The sequence below is a fragment of the Chenopodium album genome, chromosome 18, assembly GCF_948465745.1.
Source record: "Chenopodium album chromosome 18, dcCheAlbu1.1, whole genome shotgun sequence".
NCBI lineage: Eukaryota > Viridiplantae > Streptophyta > Magnoliopsida > Caryophyllales > Amaranthaceae > Chenopodium > Chenopodium album.
Genome location: NC_137851.1, coordinates 8,395,566 through 8,415,238, shown reverse-complemented (window position 1 = coordinate 8,415,238; position 19,673 = coordinate 8,395,566). Strand labels below are relative to the sequence as shown.

At 32.5% G+C, this 19,673-nt stretch overlaps 2 protein-coding genes across 2 annotated transcripts; one reads left to right on the top strand and one right to left on the bottom strand.

Moving 5' to 3' along the window:
• Positions 1-674: 674 nt before the first annotated feature.
• Positions 675-7,905, top strand: LOC145592973 (putative transcriptional regulatory protein At2g25830). Its single transcript, XM_081649490.1, has 7 exons — positions 675-1,020; positions 1,116-1,285; positions 1,928-1,989; positions 2,819-2,975; positions 3,085-3,362; positions 3,581-3,701; positions 7,494-7,905. Exons 1-7 carry the CDS (start codon positions 924-926, stop codon positions 7,584-7,586), a joined length of 978 nt encoding a protein of 325 aa, XP_081505616.1. The 5' UTR covers positions 675-923; the 3' UTR covers positions 7,587-7,905.
• A 785-nt stretch (positions 7,906-8,690) lies between these two features.
• On the bottom strand, positions 8,691-13,857 carry LOC145592972 (carotenoid cleavage dioxygenase 8 homolog B, chloroplastic-like). The gene is made up of 7 exons (XM_081649489.1): positions 13,522-13,857; positions 12,499-12,787; positions 11,577-12,034; positions 10,783-10,976; positions 10,252-10,441; positions 9,523-9,625; positions 8,691-9,152 (listed from the first exon to the last, which is right to left on the bottom strand). Exons 1-7 carry the CDS (start codon positions 13,855-13,857, stop codon positions 9,007-9,009), a joined length of 1,716 nt encoding a protein of 571 aa, XP_081505615.1. The 3' UTR covers positions 8,691-9,006.
• Between the last annotated feature and the right edge of the window lie 5,816 nt (positions 13,858-19,673).

Sequence of the window (19,673 nt, the reverse complement as noted above, 5' to 3'; positions counted from 1 at the left end):
GTGGATTGTGACATAACAAAAACGTAGAGCATTAAAGAGCTTCAACTTCTCTCTACTTTCTCTCTCTCTAGCTTTTCCGATTTTCGATCTCTAACTTGATCGTCGGAGGCGAATATTCCGATAAACGGAATATTCGTTGTTTTGCAGGTGTCCGAGTCTCATTGTCAGTAGAGCGTGACCAGTATCCGAGGAGATCACAAAAAACCCCGAAACAGGGTGAGCATAATAGGGTACCATATTAAAATTTCTAAAATCTGTTGCAACAGGTTCTTGGAAAACGAGATTCGGAAGCGTAACCTATAGATTCCAGTTTGGTACAGGGTATCATGTACCTATCCTTTTATATATTTTGTACTTTTTGCAAAGTTATTTCAATAAAAATTGAAGGGTCGTAAATTTATATTTTTTACAACTTGCAAATACAACAAATCAAAAATAAATGTTTAGCAAATTGAAAACATGTATTTATAACTATTATTTTTATTTATCATAAATTAGGCTTGAATTGAAGTATGATTTGAGCTTAAGTGAAAATTTTATCGAATTATAAGCTATCCTATAGATTCCGGTTCCAAAAAATTGAGAATCTAAACCGAAGCCCGTTATAATAGGTTCTCCGTTTTACTACTCAACACGAATTCTCCTGTACAAGTTCCGATTTCTATGATTTCTAATAGGGTCCGGTTCCTTGTCAAGAGTACCCTCATATTTTGCTCATCCTAGGTGAAACTATCTTACTCCGTATGACCGTATCAGTTTTATTTGTCACGGAGTAGGGGACTAGGAGTACCTCCGAGTAAAACTACAAAGAGACACATTAAACGAGCACTTCATCTTCTTCCGGCAGAGTGCAGCAGCAGAAATAAAGACAAATTTGCAGAAACAAAGCCTCGGAAAACTAGCAAGCAACTCAACCCGTTCAAATGAGCACATCATCTTCTTCAATTCGAGCATTTGGCGCTGTTCTTCAAAGAATTTCTCCATTAAAATCCCATTCTCTCTCCTCGTCTTCTCTCCACTGTATGTCTCCCCTTTCTTCCTCTTTAATTGCTAAGATTTAACCCCTCTAAAACTCGATTGATTAATCTTGTTTTCTCTCTTTTCAAAATTTTCAGGGAATTGCAAGATATGGAGAACTTTTTCATCATCAAGTTTATGGGGTTCACAATTACTACCCCATGATGTATCTCGTCAATGTGATTATCCTAGTGCTTCTGTCAGAACGATTTGGACATCTTCTCCTCTTTGCATGGGTAGACGCTCGTCCAAAATTGCTACTAGAAAGGTATTTACTTTGCTAATCTTTAGTAGTTGCACATACTCAATTTTGATTTTTTATGGTAGATTTTTGTGAGTTTGTGTTTTTGGTTGAAATATGATCAAAATCTTACTTGGGTTTTGTATTTTAGTACATGGGTTATGTGAATTTCTTATCAATGTGCTTATTTGATTGACATATGGTGTTGCGTTTAGACTTTGATGTGGTTGCACACCAGTTGTTCGATGAAATGCTTGGCAGAGATTTGGGTCTGAGATTCCAAAGCCATTGAGTTTAATAGGCTTCTAATATTTGAAATAATTTATGAATTGATTTGGGCTATGATACTCTTATGGATTTAAGAAGAAATAGATAAGTAAAATAAGGTGGGTATGAGGTGGAAACATCATGGTTTTTTCACTTAAATGTTAGGTTTAACAAGATCAAATTTAGAACCATTTTGGTTTATTAGCTTTGGATTATGCATGCATTTTCACTGATTTAGAGCGTTGATTCGAATTCACTGACTAAATTAGCCCCACGGGATCTTTAATTGTTGGTTTGTAAAGAAAATTCTACTTTGTTAACATCCTTAGTGTGGCTGGAGCTTGAAAAGTATTATTCTGTTATCTTCTATTCTTCTTAAGTGTAGTAGTGGATGTTTTGCAGGGGGCTCAAGATCTAAAGAAGGCAAAGCTGTATGCAAAGATCGGCAAAGAAGTTGTATCTGCGTAAGTGATCCACAATCCTCACCCATGTTTATTGGTAGCTGTAATAAGAAGGTATCTTGATCACTTTTGTTAAGTGAATAGGTATCACTTACCTATGTCTAGTTCACCTTATAATTGCTCGTCTGATTTGATCTAAATGAATTTTTTTAATGAGTAATTTTTGTATACATCTGGTGTACAGTAATACTGTACATCAGGGTCATGTTTCTATTACAATTTTTTGGGTAACTTTTATCAATAAAACATAAATACTTCGTAACTTTTATTTATGTTAGGGTAACTTTTATTCATATTTGGGTAACTTTTGCTCATTTTAGGATAAACGGATGTACAATATTTTATTGTACATCCGATTTATTTAAAAGTTTGTCGTTAATATGATTTGACTAAACTTTGACTTTGTATGTACACTAAACCATTAGGAAAAAGTACATCAAATGAGGTCTTATTAGATTTGTATTAATGTGTATTTTCCAAATATGGAATTTCATAATTGTTCTTGTACGAAACTAAAGATACTCAATGATAAAAAACTGCAAATAAAATGTTAAGGTTGGATCTGAACTTTTTTTCCCCCTATGATGTTATATGAAATAAGTAATAAGGTAATGAAATAAGGTGAACTAAACATAGCCTTAGTGAGTGTGAAGCTAGCTTATTTTGGGACGATAAACTATTTGCTCTAAAATGATGCATGCTTTTGTAATGGCACCTTTTTCCATGTCTTGATTATGAAGTCTTTTATTTCCATTCTGTCTTTAATGTTTTCTGTTAGCGGCATATAGCATATTGTGAAAGAGTAATTGTAATAAGTTGACAAATTTTGTAGTGTGAAGAAAGGAGGTCCAAATCCTGCATCCAATACAGCTTTGGCTGCTGTGTTTGAAAAGGCCAAGGAGCTTGATGTCCCAAAGGAGATTGTTGAGCGCAACATTAAGAAAGCTTCTGAGAAGGGACAGGAGGCCTTTATTGAGAAAGTCTATGAGGTTTTGGTTCATATGCTTATATCCGAAAATGCGTTTGTTCAAATTCTCCTTTTACATTTTGGTTATCATTGAACTTGTTGCTGAGCTTTAATTGCTCCACTTATATCAGGTGTACGGATATGGTGGGGTTGGCTTTGTTGTCGAGGTTTCAACTGACAAGGTAAACAGATCAGTGGCTGCTGTTAGGGAGGTGGTGAGGGACTGTGGTGGCAAGATGGCTGATTCTGGTTCTGTCGTATTTAGGTTCAAACGTGCTCGTGTTGTAAATGTGAAAATTAGTGATGCTGACAAAGACCAGCTTCTCGGAATTGCCTTGGATGCTGGTGCAGAGGATGTGATTGAACCTCCAGACAATGAAGACGACTCGGAAGAAGATCAGGCAGAGAGGTAGTGTAGACATTATTTCTCTATGGATTGTTTGTTACCAGAAAGTTAAATTTGTCTTATGAAATTCCTTGTATTATAATGTTTTCGATTCATTCTAAGCAGGGAACTAGTTTGGTGTATTTTGGATGTGCAATTTATGCTATTTCCTTATGCCTCCTCACAGTTTGCTATTTCCGCTCTTCTGAGTTCCTGTTCTTTAATTCTCTTCCCAAGAGCAGGTACTATAAAATTGTATGTTCAGCGGAAAATTACTCTTCTATACTCTTAAAGCTTCGTGATGAAGGAATAAGTTTCGAGCCCGATAATGGATACGAGCTACTTCCAGTTGCCCCTATTGAGGTACGATATTAGTTTATAGTAAGTTAATGCCATTTTAATAGCATTTTTTTGTTAAATTAAGTCTCTGTGATCGTATGATTGTGATTCTTATTGGTAAAGGGCCAAATCAACCAAAAGGTTAAGCCGAAGGTTGAGGCCCAGGATTATGTTATATACTTTATCACGCCCCCTCACATGAGAACCCTCCGCATACCTTGCGCAAAATATTCCACTTTGAAAGGAGGGGTGGATGAGATTCAAACCCGTGACCTTTGTGTCACGCACTCACGCTGGCTCTTGATACTATGTTAGTAGACCAACTAAACTTTTACTTACCTTGGTGCATAATTCTAAATGGCGGAATCTCAGAAGAATCAACTTCTGTAAATGCAATAAATTTGCTGTCCAGTGACCACCAATAACCATTCTTGCAATCCATTTAGGACCACCAGTAAGCTAATGGTTGAGGCTCAAGATTATGTTATATACTCTATCACTTATCTCAAATTTGTTTTGTTGAAATTAGAAATTGTGATGAGGCCCAAGATTATGGTAAACCCTTGGTTTATGTTATATACTCTATCACTCACTTATGGTTAAGGCCCAAGATTATGGACACTTGGTTTATTTCTTCACACATCCTTTGTACAAATCGATTTAGCCAATCATGCACAACTTGCATTGAAGACTGTCCACACAGAATTGTTTGAGGGTGTTGCTTCAATAAACTAACCTAAGGAGGAGCAATATGGGTAGTCTAGTATTGTTAGATTAATAGTCTTTAGCCTAGTATAAATACAAAGAGAGGGGAAAGGAAAAGACCGGCAGAATTTGGAATGAATCATTTTGACTTTTGAGAGTTGTGAGCTCAAGTCATTATTAGGAGAGTAGTAACCTCAAGCTACCTTGGAGATTTGCAACCTAAAGTTGCTATTGTAGTTTGTAAAAGTCAATCTTTTTTTTTTTAATCAAAGAATCAATCTTTTTCTCTATATTTTCCTGTTATTTTGTTTGAGTAATTTAACAGTATTCAGTCTATTACACAATACTATGGATCTGTATCTACGCGTATAAATAATTACCATGATCCACCCATCTGCTTAGATATGGTGTTGGATTGAGGTGCTTCTTACACTGTTCGTTACTCTGCTCTGATTTCTGGATAGGAATATTTGTAAGGATGCCAGTTTTCCAAATCTTAATGCTGTTTTGCTGAAAATAGAAAATTTGGTGTGGAAAATGCAATTTTTTACTCATCAGCCCCTGGAAAAATTGACTTAGCCATGATATAATCCTGAATCATTTGAGGGTGTAGCCTCAATACTCTAGATCTGTATCTATATGATATGCATTGTTAACAAGAGTGTGGGATTAGAATGCTTTTCACATAGATGCATCGAAAGAAAGTGTCATTGCAAAAGTGTGTAATTTTTAGGATCTCCTTCCTTCTTGTGTTTGACTTCTGCTCACTAAATCTCACTGTTTGAAGCACTTTTAGGAGCTTTGATAGGCCAATAAATGAAGGTGATTAAAGAAACTCTCTTATCAGCTGTGACTTGTGTATTTGGACCTATTTATATATAAGATTCAGGCAGCTCCTTTGTGATGATTAGAAGTGAAAGGGACATTAACTCTCATGCTTTTAGATATGGCATAATACAAGAACTCCATATTGGCTGCTAGCCAATGACAAAGATCATTTTCTGCCCCCCACTAGACTGCATCAGGTATTCAGGTGTATGCATGCCAATGGTAAATTAATGTAGTCCAATGGCTATGTGTGTGTTAAAGGTCTGTTCTATTGATAAGGAAGTGGCCTGGACAGCCTTGTAAATGGCAGGAAAGGAAAGGTGGCCTTCAAGTTGGTTAGAATTGGTTGGTAAGAAGCAGAATAACCCTTTTCTTTGTTCGCTGTGGTTCTAACATTTGCAAGCAGGGAAGGAGGCCTTTATATTGTATTGTTTGGCTGGGGGTCGGGATGAATGTGCTACATATGAGTAGGACCCTGCTATTTATACATTCCCTAATTTAACTGATTGGAAGCTGTGATCTAAGAATTCTCCTTTTGTGGTTGTCTATGAAGCAGAGGAGGCATCTGTTGTTCCCCCCATTATCCTGAAGGGAAACCTTTTCAATTCAGTGTGGGCACCTGCCTTCTTTGTTAATCTTTCATCTCCAACCTTTCTTATTTATCTAATCATTTATTAATTACTTATGACATAATCCCATTTAAGAATAATGAGGGTCTGGCGAGGTCAATAGGAGTATAAGGACTATAAGTCTAAGTAGTCAAGCCTGTCGGAGCAACTGTTTCGACCTTGGAAATGCTATCCTAGTTTTGCAATCAAGGCTTATAGAATTGGAAGAAAATGAACCTAACGAGGACCTTTGTTTAGGAAGACAGGCTCCTTTTTGATATTATCACTCTACAAATTGGGATGTGACCAGAAAAACTCTATGTTTAGTTATTTTTAGTTGTGTACTGGAATGTTAACTTTCTTCATAGTACCAGTGTTTGAAAAAGCGCGCCTAGGCGCAAGGCGATCAGGGTGAGTGCTTATTTTGGTCTGGCAAGGCGTTTTGGGTTAGGCGCACAAAAAGCGCCCGAGGCGCACCCAAGGCGCACTTCAGCCAAAATTTTGTAACTGCCCATATAGTGCGCCTCACTTCAAAGAGGCGCACTGAGGCACGCCTTAGGCGCAGCAGAACCCCCCTCACTTTAGTGCGCCTTAGCTTTTTTATACATTGCTTCACACTATTCTTTCTCACTTGTCCAGAACTGTCTTCACTAATTCACTAAGAATATTTGGCCAGTTGGCTCTGTTCTCTTATGTTAACAATGTAGTGTATGTTGGACAAATAAGGCTGTTCACGCTGAAAAGACTGTACCACTTAAGATGTCTGTAATTGAAGGTAGATATTTTTGTTATAAGAAACTTGTTGCGTAACAGACTGCATATGCTGGAGGCCAACTGAAGTGATGCTTTCAGTGGAATCACCCATTGTGAAGATGGTTACGTACAATGTATCCAAGTAATGCCTAAGTTTATGCCTATTAGTCTATGGGTAATTGGTAAGAAGAATTTGAAAGGGAGCTAGTGATGTTTGTCTCCAATTCATATGGTGCTGGAATTGGAAAGTAAGCTAATTTAGAGGAGCATAGTTTATCCTAGGTGTCTCTTTTCACCTATAGTTTCTCTGTACATTTTTGGCAATTAATACAGAGTAATTTACTATAGTATTGAAATTTATTGACGAGTTGTACTTTTCAATGGAAGAATTCAGCTGCAAGCACTGATGTCTGCCACAGAAAACGATAAGCATCATGTAGATAATTTTCTAATTATTCTGGGGTTGAATCATTAGGATACATACAAAGTATACAATTTTTTATAGCTAATTCTAGAGTATTGAAAGGCTGTAAGCTGGTTCAGGGAGATCAATCTTTCTGAAGTTTTATGTGAACTTGAGTCTAAGACTCTGTGCTAACAAAGTTATCTCTCACCAACGTCTTCATTGCTGTTTACTATTATCATCATTAAGCCGATGATAGCACATACCTAAGGAGTAAGAATTCCTCAGTAAAATAGATATCATTTGGGTGAAGTCAACTTTATCACAGTATGATCAGAAAGGCACTTCCTCATTCTGCTCTGTAAGCATGATTGTTTTCTCTCATTCTGTTACTCTTCTTGTGATGGCCCCAAGTAGAAAAGGAGTGAATGTAGTGAGATTTTCAATCATGATATCTTGTCATATTCAGGAAGCAATTTTCGGAAACCCCTTATCTCATATTTATGTTTCTGTGAGCAGGCAGATGATGAAGCTATGGAATTGAACAAGGAGCTGATGTCTAAATTGCTCGAACTTGATGACGTTGATGCTGTATATACCGACCAGAAATAAGGATCAAGATTCTCTCTGAAGTCAGTAATTAGACGATCCATCATCGAGTTACCGGAGAAATTAATCATTTCTCACAAATAAACTATCGGCTGCCTTCTTTATACACTCACTCCGTCTGTGAAGTTAACATATATGTTGGCTGCCAAACTTTGCCATCTATGGCTAAGGGCTTTTACATTTCTGATTCAAGAAAGATTGGATTTGAGAGATTAATTTCCCTTTCTTTTTGAACACAATTCCTCTTTTCTTTTTGGCAAAATGTCAATGTATTACTCCAACAATTTTGTACGTACTACTCAATATTGTATAGTAGACAGGATACATTTTGAATACATTTGTTGATATATATTGAATACATTCGTTGATATTAATTTAATGATGATTAAAAAATTTGCTTCCTTATTTTTTTTTAAAAAAACAAATGTATGGTATTGCTTAGTGTTTCACAACTTTATAATGGTGTAATTACCTGGAATTTAGGTATGAGATCAGAATGTATATATACACCAGTTCTGTCACTGCTATTCAAAGTACTGAATGGGAAAACGCCATTTTTAAGGGCCAGCAACCTGTTCTAACATTCTCGCGATCATCACTCGCTGATAAGTTGATCCTGAGGATGGCAATTTTACAGTAAGTACTACTAGTATTCTGTACATGGTATAATTAAGGCTATATCTTTGCCCCTGCGCTTACAATGAAGATGCTCCTTGACAGCTTGAGGATAGGCTTAACTATGTTGATCCGATTCACTACACGGCTTTACATATAGTACACCACCGTGGAGAAAGAAGGGATTTAGTCATGATTTTGGGGCTCATAATCAAATAGATATCACTCTAATAATTGGCTCTTTTATATGTGAAAATGAACAACATAAGTTCATATGAAAACACAACAGATACAGATACTACAGGAGGCAGTCTGTATATAATTGACAGATATTCAGATGAAAAACATACCCCAAAAACCTATGAACTATGAAGTGTAAGCATAAAATTATAGATTAAGTACCAAAGTACATACAGAAGGACAAACTATCTGCATGAAGCTACTACCTTATACTTCGTATAATATTTTTTTTTTTTTTTTTTTTGACTGGTATTACCTTACACTATATATAACGTATTTACATGTAAACATATGTACATTGTACAAACATGTATATAGTTGAAGACTAACTTCCACAAAGTGACATAAGAGATAATTATAAGGTGCAACCGTGCAAGTCCATATCGTTGACTGGCCTCTTGGCTCGAATTAAAGTAAATGATAGAATTTTATTGGAGGGATATTCATCGGAGATAGCTGGCTCAAACTCTTACCATAACAGTCTTTGTTGTTGTTGTTCCTAGGCTTGGAGGCGAGCGAGTACATATGTAGCTTGTAGCTAGCCGTATAGAATATGTTAAAAGGAAAACTAATCCATAGGAATCCAACATCCATGCAAACCATAAGGAAGACCATAAGGAAATTTGGCTCGTGCAATCTCTTCAAAGGTCGAGCCATCAAGAACCAATGCATATCCTTCTCCATTTTTTCCACTAACCACTGATATCACCACTCCTGAAAAATTCACCCATATTATCAATTTATGCTGAATTTTAAGTTTAATAAACTTTAAAGGCTTACTACGTTATTATACAAAATCACTCTTAAAGTCATTTGGATGGGTGTATAAAGCTATACGTTTCAAATATAAGTTTTATTTATCAGAAAATATAAACAATGATTCGGCTAATATTCTGAAATTTCAATTATCATGGATCAATTTAGGTTCATAGAGATCCCAAACTCGTAAAAATGGTAACGTGACACAAAATTTAATCCTGTCATCTAGAGTTCCAATAATAAAATTTTACTAGCTAGTTAAAATTTAAAATCTTTGTAGTTGATATCCATTGGTCTTTTTGTATAGGAATATAAATGAAATTACCATCATCTTCTTCAATTGCCCCAGGGCGAGGCACGAAGTAAGGTTCAGAAGGCACAGCACCCTCTTCATACCAATTTTTTGCCTTCTTCTCAACCAAATCAATCTGCACCATTATAGATCAAATTCGTTAGGCTATATAAAATGTGACTAACACAAGGAAATAAAGTTAGAAGCATAATACAATAGCTAAAAACAATTAATCCGTTGACTTATAAACAAATTAATTAAAACCATTAAATAAATTGTGATTGGCCAACCCATATCTACACAAATTTTCTTTAGGCTTACGTTTACTACACTTGCAAATATTAAATGGTTATATGCAAGTCATATCATGTCATCTATTAATTTTTATATAAAAGTAACAAAAAGTTTTTATAAAATTAGCACTTTTTCTTACTAAGATTTGATTGTGTTTTATTGAATTAGGTTTATTAATTTGTTTTATTATTGGTGAAAATCAACAGTGACATGATTGACAATTTGTCATACATGGTCCAACAATTATTTAAATCACTATAGCCAAATAATAAATTGGTGACTAGGCTTCATCTAGCTAAATATAATTACATTTCATTTCGTATATTTGATAGTGTATGCTCTCTCCACCATATAATTATATGCGAGTATTAATTATACACTTAAGTACACCTAACTCATGTATTGTACATGTAGTGCACGAATTGATACTTGCATATAATTAATGCATAGTATATGTAGATTTGGTACCTTAGTTAGAGTGTTGGGGAAGTTACAAGGGCGACGAGCTCCACAAGCGTAAGCATAACGATATTTTTTGCCCAAGTAACAAGGGTTAATACTACACATATCCATGCCTCGCCCATGCTCCTCTGGGTCCAACGCTGCCTCTAGCTTCCCATATGGCATCCCATTCATTGGAATTGTGAAACGACCAACCCTGCACCCATAATTATCATCATTTTATTTATATGACAAGATATTCTAGATATTATATTATAATTTATCTCATGTTTAATATCTAAGAAACAATAAAAATTCAACTTGTTACTACTTATATCTAATTAAGAGTATGCGACTTTAAGTCTATATATAGTTTCAATTCAGTAAACATTTCATATTATATTGAATTAGTAAAACTTAAGGTCGTTTAGCATTTAAACATGAAATTATAATGTTATCATAATTCATAACCCGCATAATACAATTACTACTTACAATAATGCAATGTAAATATGTAATACAGTATTAGTGTGTGTGCTTATAATTGTAATATAATACCTTGCACTTGGAAGAACATCTTCACCTAGGAAGGAGCGTAAATTCTTGAGCCTTAGCTTGTCAAGGATAGAAGTATCTGCATTGTGTTCACAACAGTCAGCAACGATTGCGGTTACGTTGCCTTCTTCATCTGTTTCTTCATATGCGTTTATGAAATGAAATGTCAAGAACAAGGGCACTTCAACAGTAGCCACCTACAAATATCATGTATAAACTCAGAATGGGTTAATTATCATCATTTGATGTTTAATTATACTTTTAATTATATACTAATATACAAATAAAGTATTAACTAGAAAGGCAAAGAAAAATAAGTTTTTTAGTTTTATCATTTTTGTACGAAATAGAGATCCATATATAAAGACATAGTAGTAGTATGTGTAGTTATTGCAGGGTTTAGACAAGTGAAAATCAGTTATACTTCGTATTGATATATCGATTTTCATGCAATTGTGATTTTAAGGTTAATCTTCATCGGATGTAATTTTTTTTCTTTTTTTTTTTTTTTAAATGTATAATACTATGATTTATGTTACAATATTTATACATAAACTTATTCAAGTCAACTTGGTAAGGCTCTAACCTCATATCATAGAAGTCTAGGGTTCGAATCCTACCAAGTGAGGGTACTTAAGAGAATGGATTTCCCTACCTTCCCCTCTACTTTCAAGTGTCTGACCCATAAAGTTGAGGTCGGATCAGGGTTCTCCTTACCAATTAAAAAAGTAAAAAATTGGCCTTGAAATAGTATACTATATTACTATAAGAGAAGAGTAGTTTAGCTTAGTACATACCAAGCTTCCGCTGAATCTACACATAACATGCACAAATGCTTTAGATTGAGGGTGCCACTCAAACTTGTAAAGTGGGGTCGGCTCAGCCCTTAACAAATTCTTTACACAGTATCTTAAGGGCATCTCCGGCACAATTATGTAATTCTCAGTGACCGGAAAAGAGTGGACCCACCCCGGGGTGGGCCCACCGCGACAATTGATTCTCCCAATCACTCGCCGTCCATTTGATCCTGCTTTCATCCTGACCGCTAGATAACCAGGGTTGACCAAATCTGGGAGCAAAGTCAACATCTCATCTTTTGTTACAATAGGATGAGCTGAATGTAAAAGTAGCCTTTGAAAGGGGTCGTCAAACTCTAATTTCCCCAACGTTTCCAATGTGTTAGGGTCAATTATTATCGACCCTTTTTGTGTCTCTGTTAGGCAAACTACCCGTCCATCTCCAAGTCTCACGACTCCTACAAATACACATGTATATATATAAGAAAACTTTACGACATGATTAATATTTCGTAATTCTCACATTATGTATGTCAATTATTTGTGATATTTTACCTGATGTACATTGTATGTGCTTCAATTCATTATTACCTCTTTCTTATTAATTTTACTAAATCACATAACTAAATGCATTAAAAAATTAGTCTATTAATATTTTATGAGAATTGATTTTCACTTAAAGTTTGATTTTGGCACTTGTCAACAAAAGATGTGTTATACCTTGATGACCAAATTTAGGTCATCACTCATCAGTAACATACCACCATATAATACGTAAATCATATTGATGTATACATATATTAAAATAGTAAGAACATGACTAGTTATTATTATTAAGTAAACTTGTACTGAAGTATAATAGTGTTTTCCATTAAGAGGACATGTAATTAATTATGAAGGGTTATATTTAATAAAAAATTACCTGTATTAGCATTATCAGTAAGTGAAGCACCAGAGAATAGATTGGCTAATTCACCAATGTAAGCTAGAAAATTCTTAGGTTTAGGAGTTTCTGAAAATTCCCTATAACAAATTTTATTGTTCTTCCTTGCCGCTTTATACGCCTCTGATTCGAGTTGCCGGTGACCAGCAACCAGCCTTCCGTTCTCGAAGTGAAGTTTAACAAGGGTGGCATAGCCGTCGAAGAGGTGCCGGAATTGGTGGTCTCCCATATGCCATAAGCCAGGACCATTCCTTAGATATGTTCCACGCTGCATTATTCAACATGCATTATTATTATTGGTTTTTGATATATATATATAAATGATTTTTCATTAAGGTGCAATTGAATATGTATTAAGAGTATAATTAAAATATACTACCTCCGTTTCATATTATTTGCAACTTTAGAATATTTTATATCTCACAAATAATACAAAATAAAGGTAGTATGTAACTTTAATTATGGTTGTTTCAATGGGATTTAATAGACAACTTTCATCTAAATAGCAGGCATAATGATTAGGTTGACGGCTGTATTAAAAAAAGTGTCTTTTCATTCGTAAACCTAAGTGGTGGGAATTTCATTCCCTAATTGTATAGTTGTATGTGTAAAAAAGTGTTATATTTAGCGATAAAAGAACAATTAGAAGGTGTGTATATAAAAAGTACAGAGTATAAGTTTAATGACTGATTCCAATTCTATTCAATTGATTTTGAGACGGAATCTTAAATTTCTATGTGGTTATCGATCATTTTCTATTAAGCTACAAGTTAAGCAAATTGCTTAAAAGTCAAAAATGATTTAAGTTAACCTAGCATATTGAAATGATGATAATAAATATTTGGCCATTTGCACATACAAGTTATACTTTGCAATGCAATAGTGTTAAATATAGTCGTCTATATGATGATGATGATATACATGAACACTTGGTTAATTAAATTCAAATAATAAATGATGGAGAAGTTTTTTATTAAGCTTATATTAATAGTATGTACATACCAGCCATGAGGGTATTTCGCCTTCAACAAGAAGCTCTCCTTCCCATCTTTCTTGTCTAATGCTTGTCCAAGCAGTTAGTTTGCCACCACTCTTTGTTTCTTCTCTTTTCGGCGTAGGTGGAGGAGGAGGAGCAACTACAGGAGGCAATCTAGTGGCCACATGAGTGGCCACCAAGTTGATGTTATCGCCTTTGCTAGTGCTTAAACTTTGGCTAGTACCAAACGACAATGAGTTTCGATTGTTTGAATCACATTTTATAGAAGATTTTGATGCAATTGATGAGCTAGGAAAACCATAATTTTTAGTTGGTGCATGAAATGAAAGGGATGCAGACATGATCTATGATAAAGTAATAAAGTGATAAAAGAAAGATAATAGTATTTGAGATTTTTGAGAAACTAAGCAAGTTGTGTGTAATTAAGAGATGTTATTAGTTATGTAATTAGGAGATTGATATTAGGAGTATTTATAGAGGTGTAATGTTACTATTTCAAATATATATGCATCTTAGAAGGGAGATCTTATGATGGTGGGAAATGAGGGGAATAATCATACTAGGGAATCATGTTATGTTGACATCTTTGACGAGTGGGAAATTCTCTTCGGCGCTTTGCACTAGAACTAGAAGCCGAGGTTTTATTATTGTTTGATTTTATTTTTATTTTTTTATTTTTTGTTTTTCTTTTTATTATTACTCCATATTATTTTAAATTGTTTAAAGATGAGCTGAGTTGAGTATGAGTTTAATGACGCACTTTTCAAATTGTATCACTTACATATGAGTTCAATTCAATTTTAGAACTCGAAATTTCAAGTATAACTTAGTAAAACTAACTTCAAGGTTGAAATTGTATAAAAGTGTCAATTTTATGATACAAAGAACTAAAAGAATTTACCTCCTAAACACATTATGACATTAAGCTACACCATATATAAATGTGATTTACAATGAAAGTTATTGCTTATTTGGTGTATTTATAAGTATTTATAAGACATTAAAATATACTCAAATAAAAATTTTAATGTCTTATAAATACTTATTACGGAGTACATTTTTTTCATATTTATTGGTTGGTTTTCAAAAGTTGAGAATGGCTCAATGTTCATAATTTTAGTGCTCATAATTTAGCTAATATTTTGAGGGCAAAAGCAAATGAATGTCTTGGAGGCGTCGGATACAAAAGCTAGCTAGAATTAGAAATATTAAATAGATATAAATATTAACAACATTAATCGATGCGTGATTTTGACATGCATTATATAATTAATACCATTTTAGGTGTAAATAGATACACCTACTAACACTAATAATAACTGAATGCCTAGTTCCTCTATAATTTCAACAATTAAGACTTACACGGTATTTTTAACATTTATTATTGACTCATTCTATAGGCGAGTTAATTCTATATTATACAAGAAAATTTAAAAACACATAAGAGAAAACATTAGTTATTATACATTGAACATTATTTAGTATGAATTAAAAATCAAATAATAATAAGAAAGGGGGGGAAAGCAGTATTTGGTTTTGGAGGAAGTTGTAATCTATAGCTAGTGTTTATAGCATGTAAATAGAAGTAAGAGGTTAGAGGCTTGATGAAACTTTTGACTTGTGAGTAAACAAAGAGCAACATATATCAGCATAGTTCTACACATGCACTTGCTCTTGATTATTTTAATTTATAAGTAATGTATTAGACTAATAATTTAAATTTTTAAAATAATTGAAATTAAAGATAATAATGTCAAAGAAGATATTTCATACACGATTATATGCTTTGACATATGGCCCAGATCGATCATATAACTATATTTGGGATATGTTACATTTTTTTTAATAATTATACTTCGCAATTGAAGTTTAAATATGTCAATATGTACATGTCTTGTTACAAAGACAAACCTTTTTTATAAAATAGGGACACCTAAGTGAATAAAAAAATAAAATAAATAGGGACACCTAAACTAGTAAAAATCAAGTTAAATTACTTAACTAGCTGGCTATTGAAATAGTTTGAAGCTAAAGACATGAACCCATCATGTACACTAAAATCAATTAGGAATGAAAGATAAAAACAAAATATATATGTATCTATATTTTACAACATACTAATAAATTAAATTTTATTTGAGAATTAAACTTTCCAAAGAAACAAAATCAAAGTTAAGTATGACCTGATATAAGTGAATGTAGAGAATGTCAAGAAGTCAATTGTTAAATTGTCACACGCATCCTGTATGTGGTTATGAGCAAAAACATGTTACCTATAATCAACTAACTTCTAAATCACTAAGGTTAGCTTAGCTATAATGTGGAAACATTAGGAAAACATGTGTAAGAATTGAAGTGTAGTTGGGTTAGTTCTTGCAATTAGAGACGTTGATTAGGGCGGTGGTCATGTACTTTTAGCTTGGGAGCCGTTCATAGTGGTGTTTGAGCACAAAAAATATGAAAAATAACATAAAAACCATATTGTATATATAAAAACATTGGGCCATCACAACATTGAGAAATATTGTGAAATTTGTGATAGATGGTGGTTCCCCAAATAATTACACCCTTTAATTATACTATATACTATTCAATTATTTTATTGATTGGCCCCCTTTTAATTTCTTTAATTTTATTTCCCTCTTAGTTTATTTGAGTTTATACCCCTTTGGGAAAGTGGGTTCCCCCTAAAATTTCCTATATTTGCTATAACAATAAGCTATAGTATTATTACTAACTACTAATTAAATACACATTGATTAAAAATGTTTTAACTTGGGCCACATGTTTGCCACCTAGTTCAACTTTCATGTGAAGATGTCAAAATGTTTTTCATCAAACCTACTATTATTTTGACTCATGTCAATTTTCTCATCATTCTTGAAATCAGAATATTATTGGTATGAGAATCCAATCCAATGGGCTGGGGAGCCAAGTATTTTCAATGGTTTCCTGATAATTCTTTCTTCATCACTTTTCCTACTATATACTTCGTATTACATATGTTATACTTCATATATTTCTCAATTGGACTCTAATTTCAACTTATCAAAACTAATCAAATCGATATTAAAATTAGATTTGATATCTGATTAAAAAGTTTCAAATATTCAATATTCGAAAATAATTAAATATCGGATATCTAGTACAAATATCCAAACTTTTGGATATTTTAGTAATTGAAAAAAACTTCAAAATAATAAGTTTTAATTTGGATATCCCGTGTATCCAATCTGAAATTTCATAAAACAAGATTTTTGATATGTGCTCAACCCTATTTAAGGTAATTCCTATTTTCTTACTTGGATACTTATTAGTCCTTATTTTCACTTGCTTCATACAAGTATGTAAGAAGTTAGTTTTTAAAGGCTTAATTTTGCTAGTAGTAGTTCATACAATTTGTTAAGTTCAATTTAGGGTCAAATAGAATATCTAAATTATTCGTATCATGTATTCGGAGTATGAGCTATTCAGTAGTTCTATTAGTTGTTTAAAAAAAAAAAAAAAAAAAAAGGTTTAACAAAAAATCTTCAACTAAAAAATAAAAATAAAAAAAAGGGTAAAGACTCTAACGTGACATACAGTACAAGTAAATAAAATAACTTCACTCCTTATATAATTTGAGATATATGGTACTCAAAATTATGTCTCAATTTCAATAACTTTATAATTAAAGCTAAAATCGTACATCTATTTGTATATAAGGCGCCTCACAAATTTTTACCTCCTAATAATGAGCTTAGGTTCCTAAAATAATTTTCTAAACATGGGCAAAATCACTGTTTATAGCCCTAACTACCATATTATTTCAATGATAAACAATATGATCGGTTTATTTTTTCACATTGTGAGATGGACATAATTAGGGTCTGTTCACATTTACTGAACTGAAATGATTGGAGCTAAACTGATTGAAGCTGAACTGAACGGAATTGAACTGAACTGAACTGAACTGAAATGAATATTTTATGAGAGAGGGAAATTAGGAGCTGAACTGGACTAAACTAAACTAAACTGAACTAAACTGATTGGAGCTGAAATGATTGGAGCTGAGCTGAACTGAACTGAACTGAAATTAAGCTGAAGTGAAGAGGCCCTTAAACTCCTAATATCTACAATGCAAATATTATAATTTTTGAAAATTGAACCCAACATAAAAATAATTATTTTCGAGAAACTATAGAATAATAATAAAAATTACTTAAATAAAACTTAAAATTTAATGAATAAAAAGTTGTTAATAATACTATTTATACCAAGAATAAAATTATATAAATTATTTGGAGAAAATATATCAGTTATGAACTATATAATCATAAAAACATTATGATACTCATATTTCAAACGACTATTACTCCTTATAAAATTTTCATTAACTAATATTATAGTTTCAAAAATTACCAAATGTTAAAGAGGTAACAAAGCCTCACCATCTAGAAGCCAATGTTTGATTTAGAAAGAAATTAAATTACTTTCCAGATAGTCAAATGACTTAGAAAATGAGGTTGACAACTGTCTAAATGAGATGATTTGATATAGTGAGTGAATGAAAGCTTAGAGATAATCAAATAAACAATGCCAGGAGATTTTCACAACAACAGCTCATCATCTATATAGAACTTAAAAAGAAAATTTTAGAAAACAATAAAATAGAGATCGATCAATAATGTAAGGGATATATCTAAAATATAGCCTTTTTATTTAGATTTAGAAAAAAAAACTGAGTAAAGTCTTTCCTTCCTTTTTTTTTTTTTTTTTTTTAAATAGACAAATATATTAAGTCTTTCCTTTACCTATTTGGGCCTGATATGTCTTTTTTTTTTTTTTTTTTTTTTTTTTTTAATTTATGATATTTCCTTCGTCTCAATAAAATTTCATGCTTTGAATCTTTGATTGTACAAGTTTAGTAATGCAAATGTTTTATCATTTATATCTTTAATATCTTTAATTATTGTGTTATAATAATCTTAAAGCATTTATTAAGACAAATAATCTAAACAACACCCTACATTATTATTATTAGGAAGCCGATATATTATTATTATTATTATTATTAATGTTTTCGAATTGTATTTAGTTGTAATTGTAAATTATAAACAAAATAAACTATAATCTTATGGGCTGAGAGCGTATAAAAATCTTCATATAATCATATCAAATTCAGGTCATAATATTTTGACTTTTGAGGTAAAATATTAGATTTGGGTCAAGTAATTTGAGAGAGTTTGTTTTTCCAAAAGTTTGACTTTCGAGCTAAAATTTAGATTTGGGTCAATTGGGAAGAATTTGTTTTTCCATGTCTAATAAAAAATGTATCCATATTTTTATCAGTAATTTTTATATGTGATTGGCCATATGGGATTATTTGTTAGTATTTACTTTGTTATTTAAGGGTTATTCAATAACTATAATAAAGAATTAAAGAGTTGCTTCATCTATATATTAGGGGTTACATACACCTTTCTGTTACAAGCGGCCGCACAATGCAATGTGGTCAGCTACACAGAAAACGCTTTATATATTTATTTAATAGAATTTTTGTAATATACTTGTATATAATTATTAAGTATTACGCTAAACAATGCATAAATTATTGATTTATGACTTTCAAATATAATTTTCAAAATTGGTGACAAAATGAATCATTAACATTGCGCAATCATGAGCTGTAAACCCATTTGATTCCTCTGTAAACTACCTATTTAATGCATTCGGAAATTTTCATGATTAAAAGCTAGAGATATAGGAGAAAGATCGACTAATGAAGTTAATTACTCTATAATTTTTATATATGATTATATATCGTACGGGTTATTCATTGTGACATGTTGAAGGTAAGCACCCATTTTAGTGATGGCGTTGTCGGCTTATTATAACACCTCCTAAGAAAAACCCACATTGGAATTACCAAATGGAGCACTTTAATGATTTATTTTAGGAAACTTTATATAACTATTAAATTTACTCAATCGTACTCCAAAAATTTGGATTTATTTGAGCGTACTATTGGTAAAAATTAAGTATTTTGCCTTTTAACTTATTTTTTTAATCCATATTTTGTGTCAATTGCCTAGTGTTTACTATGTTTGTGTATGGTAGATTAGTAGCCTAATAGTTCACATGTTTAAATCCCCACTCTCATTTGTTACTCGTTTGC

What these genes read in the sequence shown, in the direction of transcription:
- LOC145592972 (XM_081649489.1), bottom strand. Translation starts at nt 13,857, where the DNA reads ATGTCTGCATCCCTTTCATTTCATGCACCAACTAAAAATTATGGTTTT. An exon ending in GCGAAATACCCTCATGGCTG is followed by an intron (nt 12,788 to 13,521) that starts GTATGTACATAC and finishes TGAATAATGCAG; the next exon opens with CGTGGAACATATCTAAGGAA. An exon ending in TACTGATAATGCTAATACAG is followed by an intron (nt 12,035 to 12,498) that starts GTAATTTTTTAT and finishes GTGTATTTGTAG; the next exon opens with GAGTCGTGAGACTTGGAGAT.
- LOC145592973 (XM_081649490.1), top strand. Translation starts at nt 924, where the DNA reads ATGAGCACATCATCTTCTTCAATTCGAGCATTTGGCGCTGTTCTTCAA. An exon ending in CTCCTCGTCTTCTCTCCACT is followed by an intron (nt 1,021 to 1,115) that starts GTATGTCTCCCC and finishes CAAAATTTTCAG; the next exon opens with GGAATTGCAAGATATGGAGA. An exon ending in CCAAAATTGCTACTAGAAAG is followed by an intron (nt 1,286 to 1,927) that starts GTATTTACTTTG and finishes GATGTTTTGCAG; the next exon opens with GGGGCTCAAGATCTAAAGAA.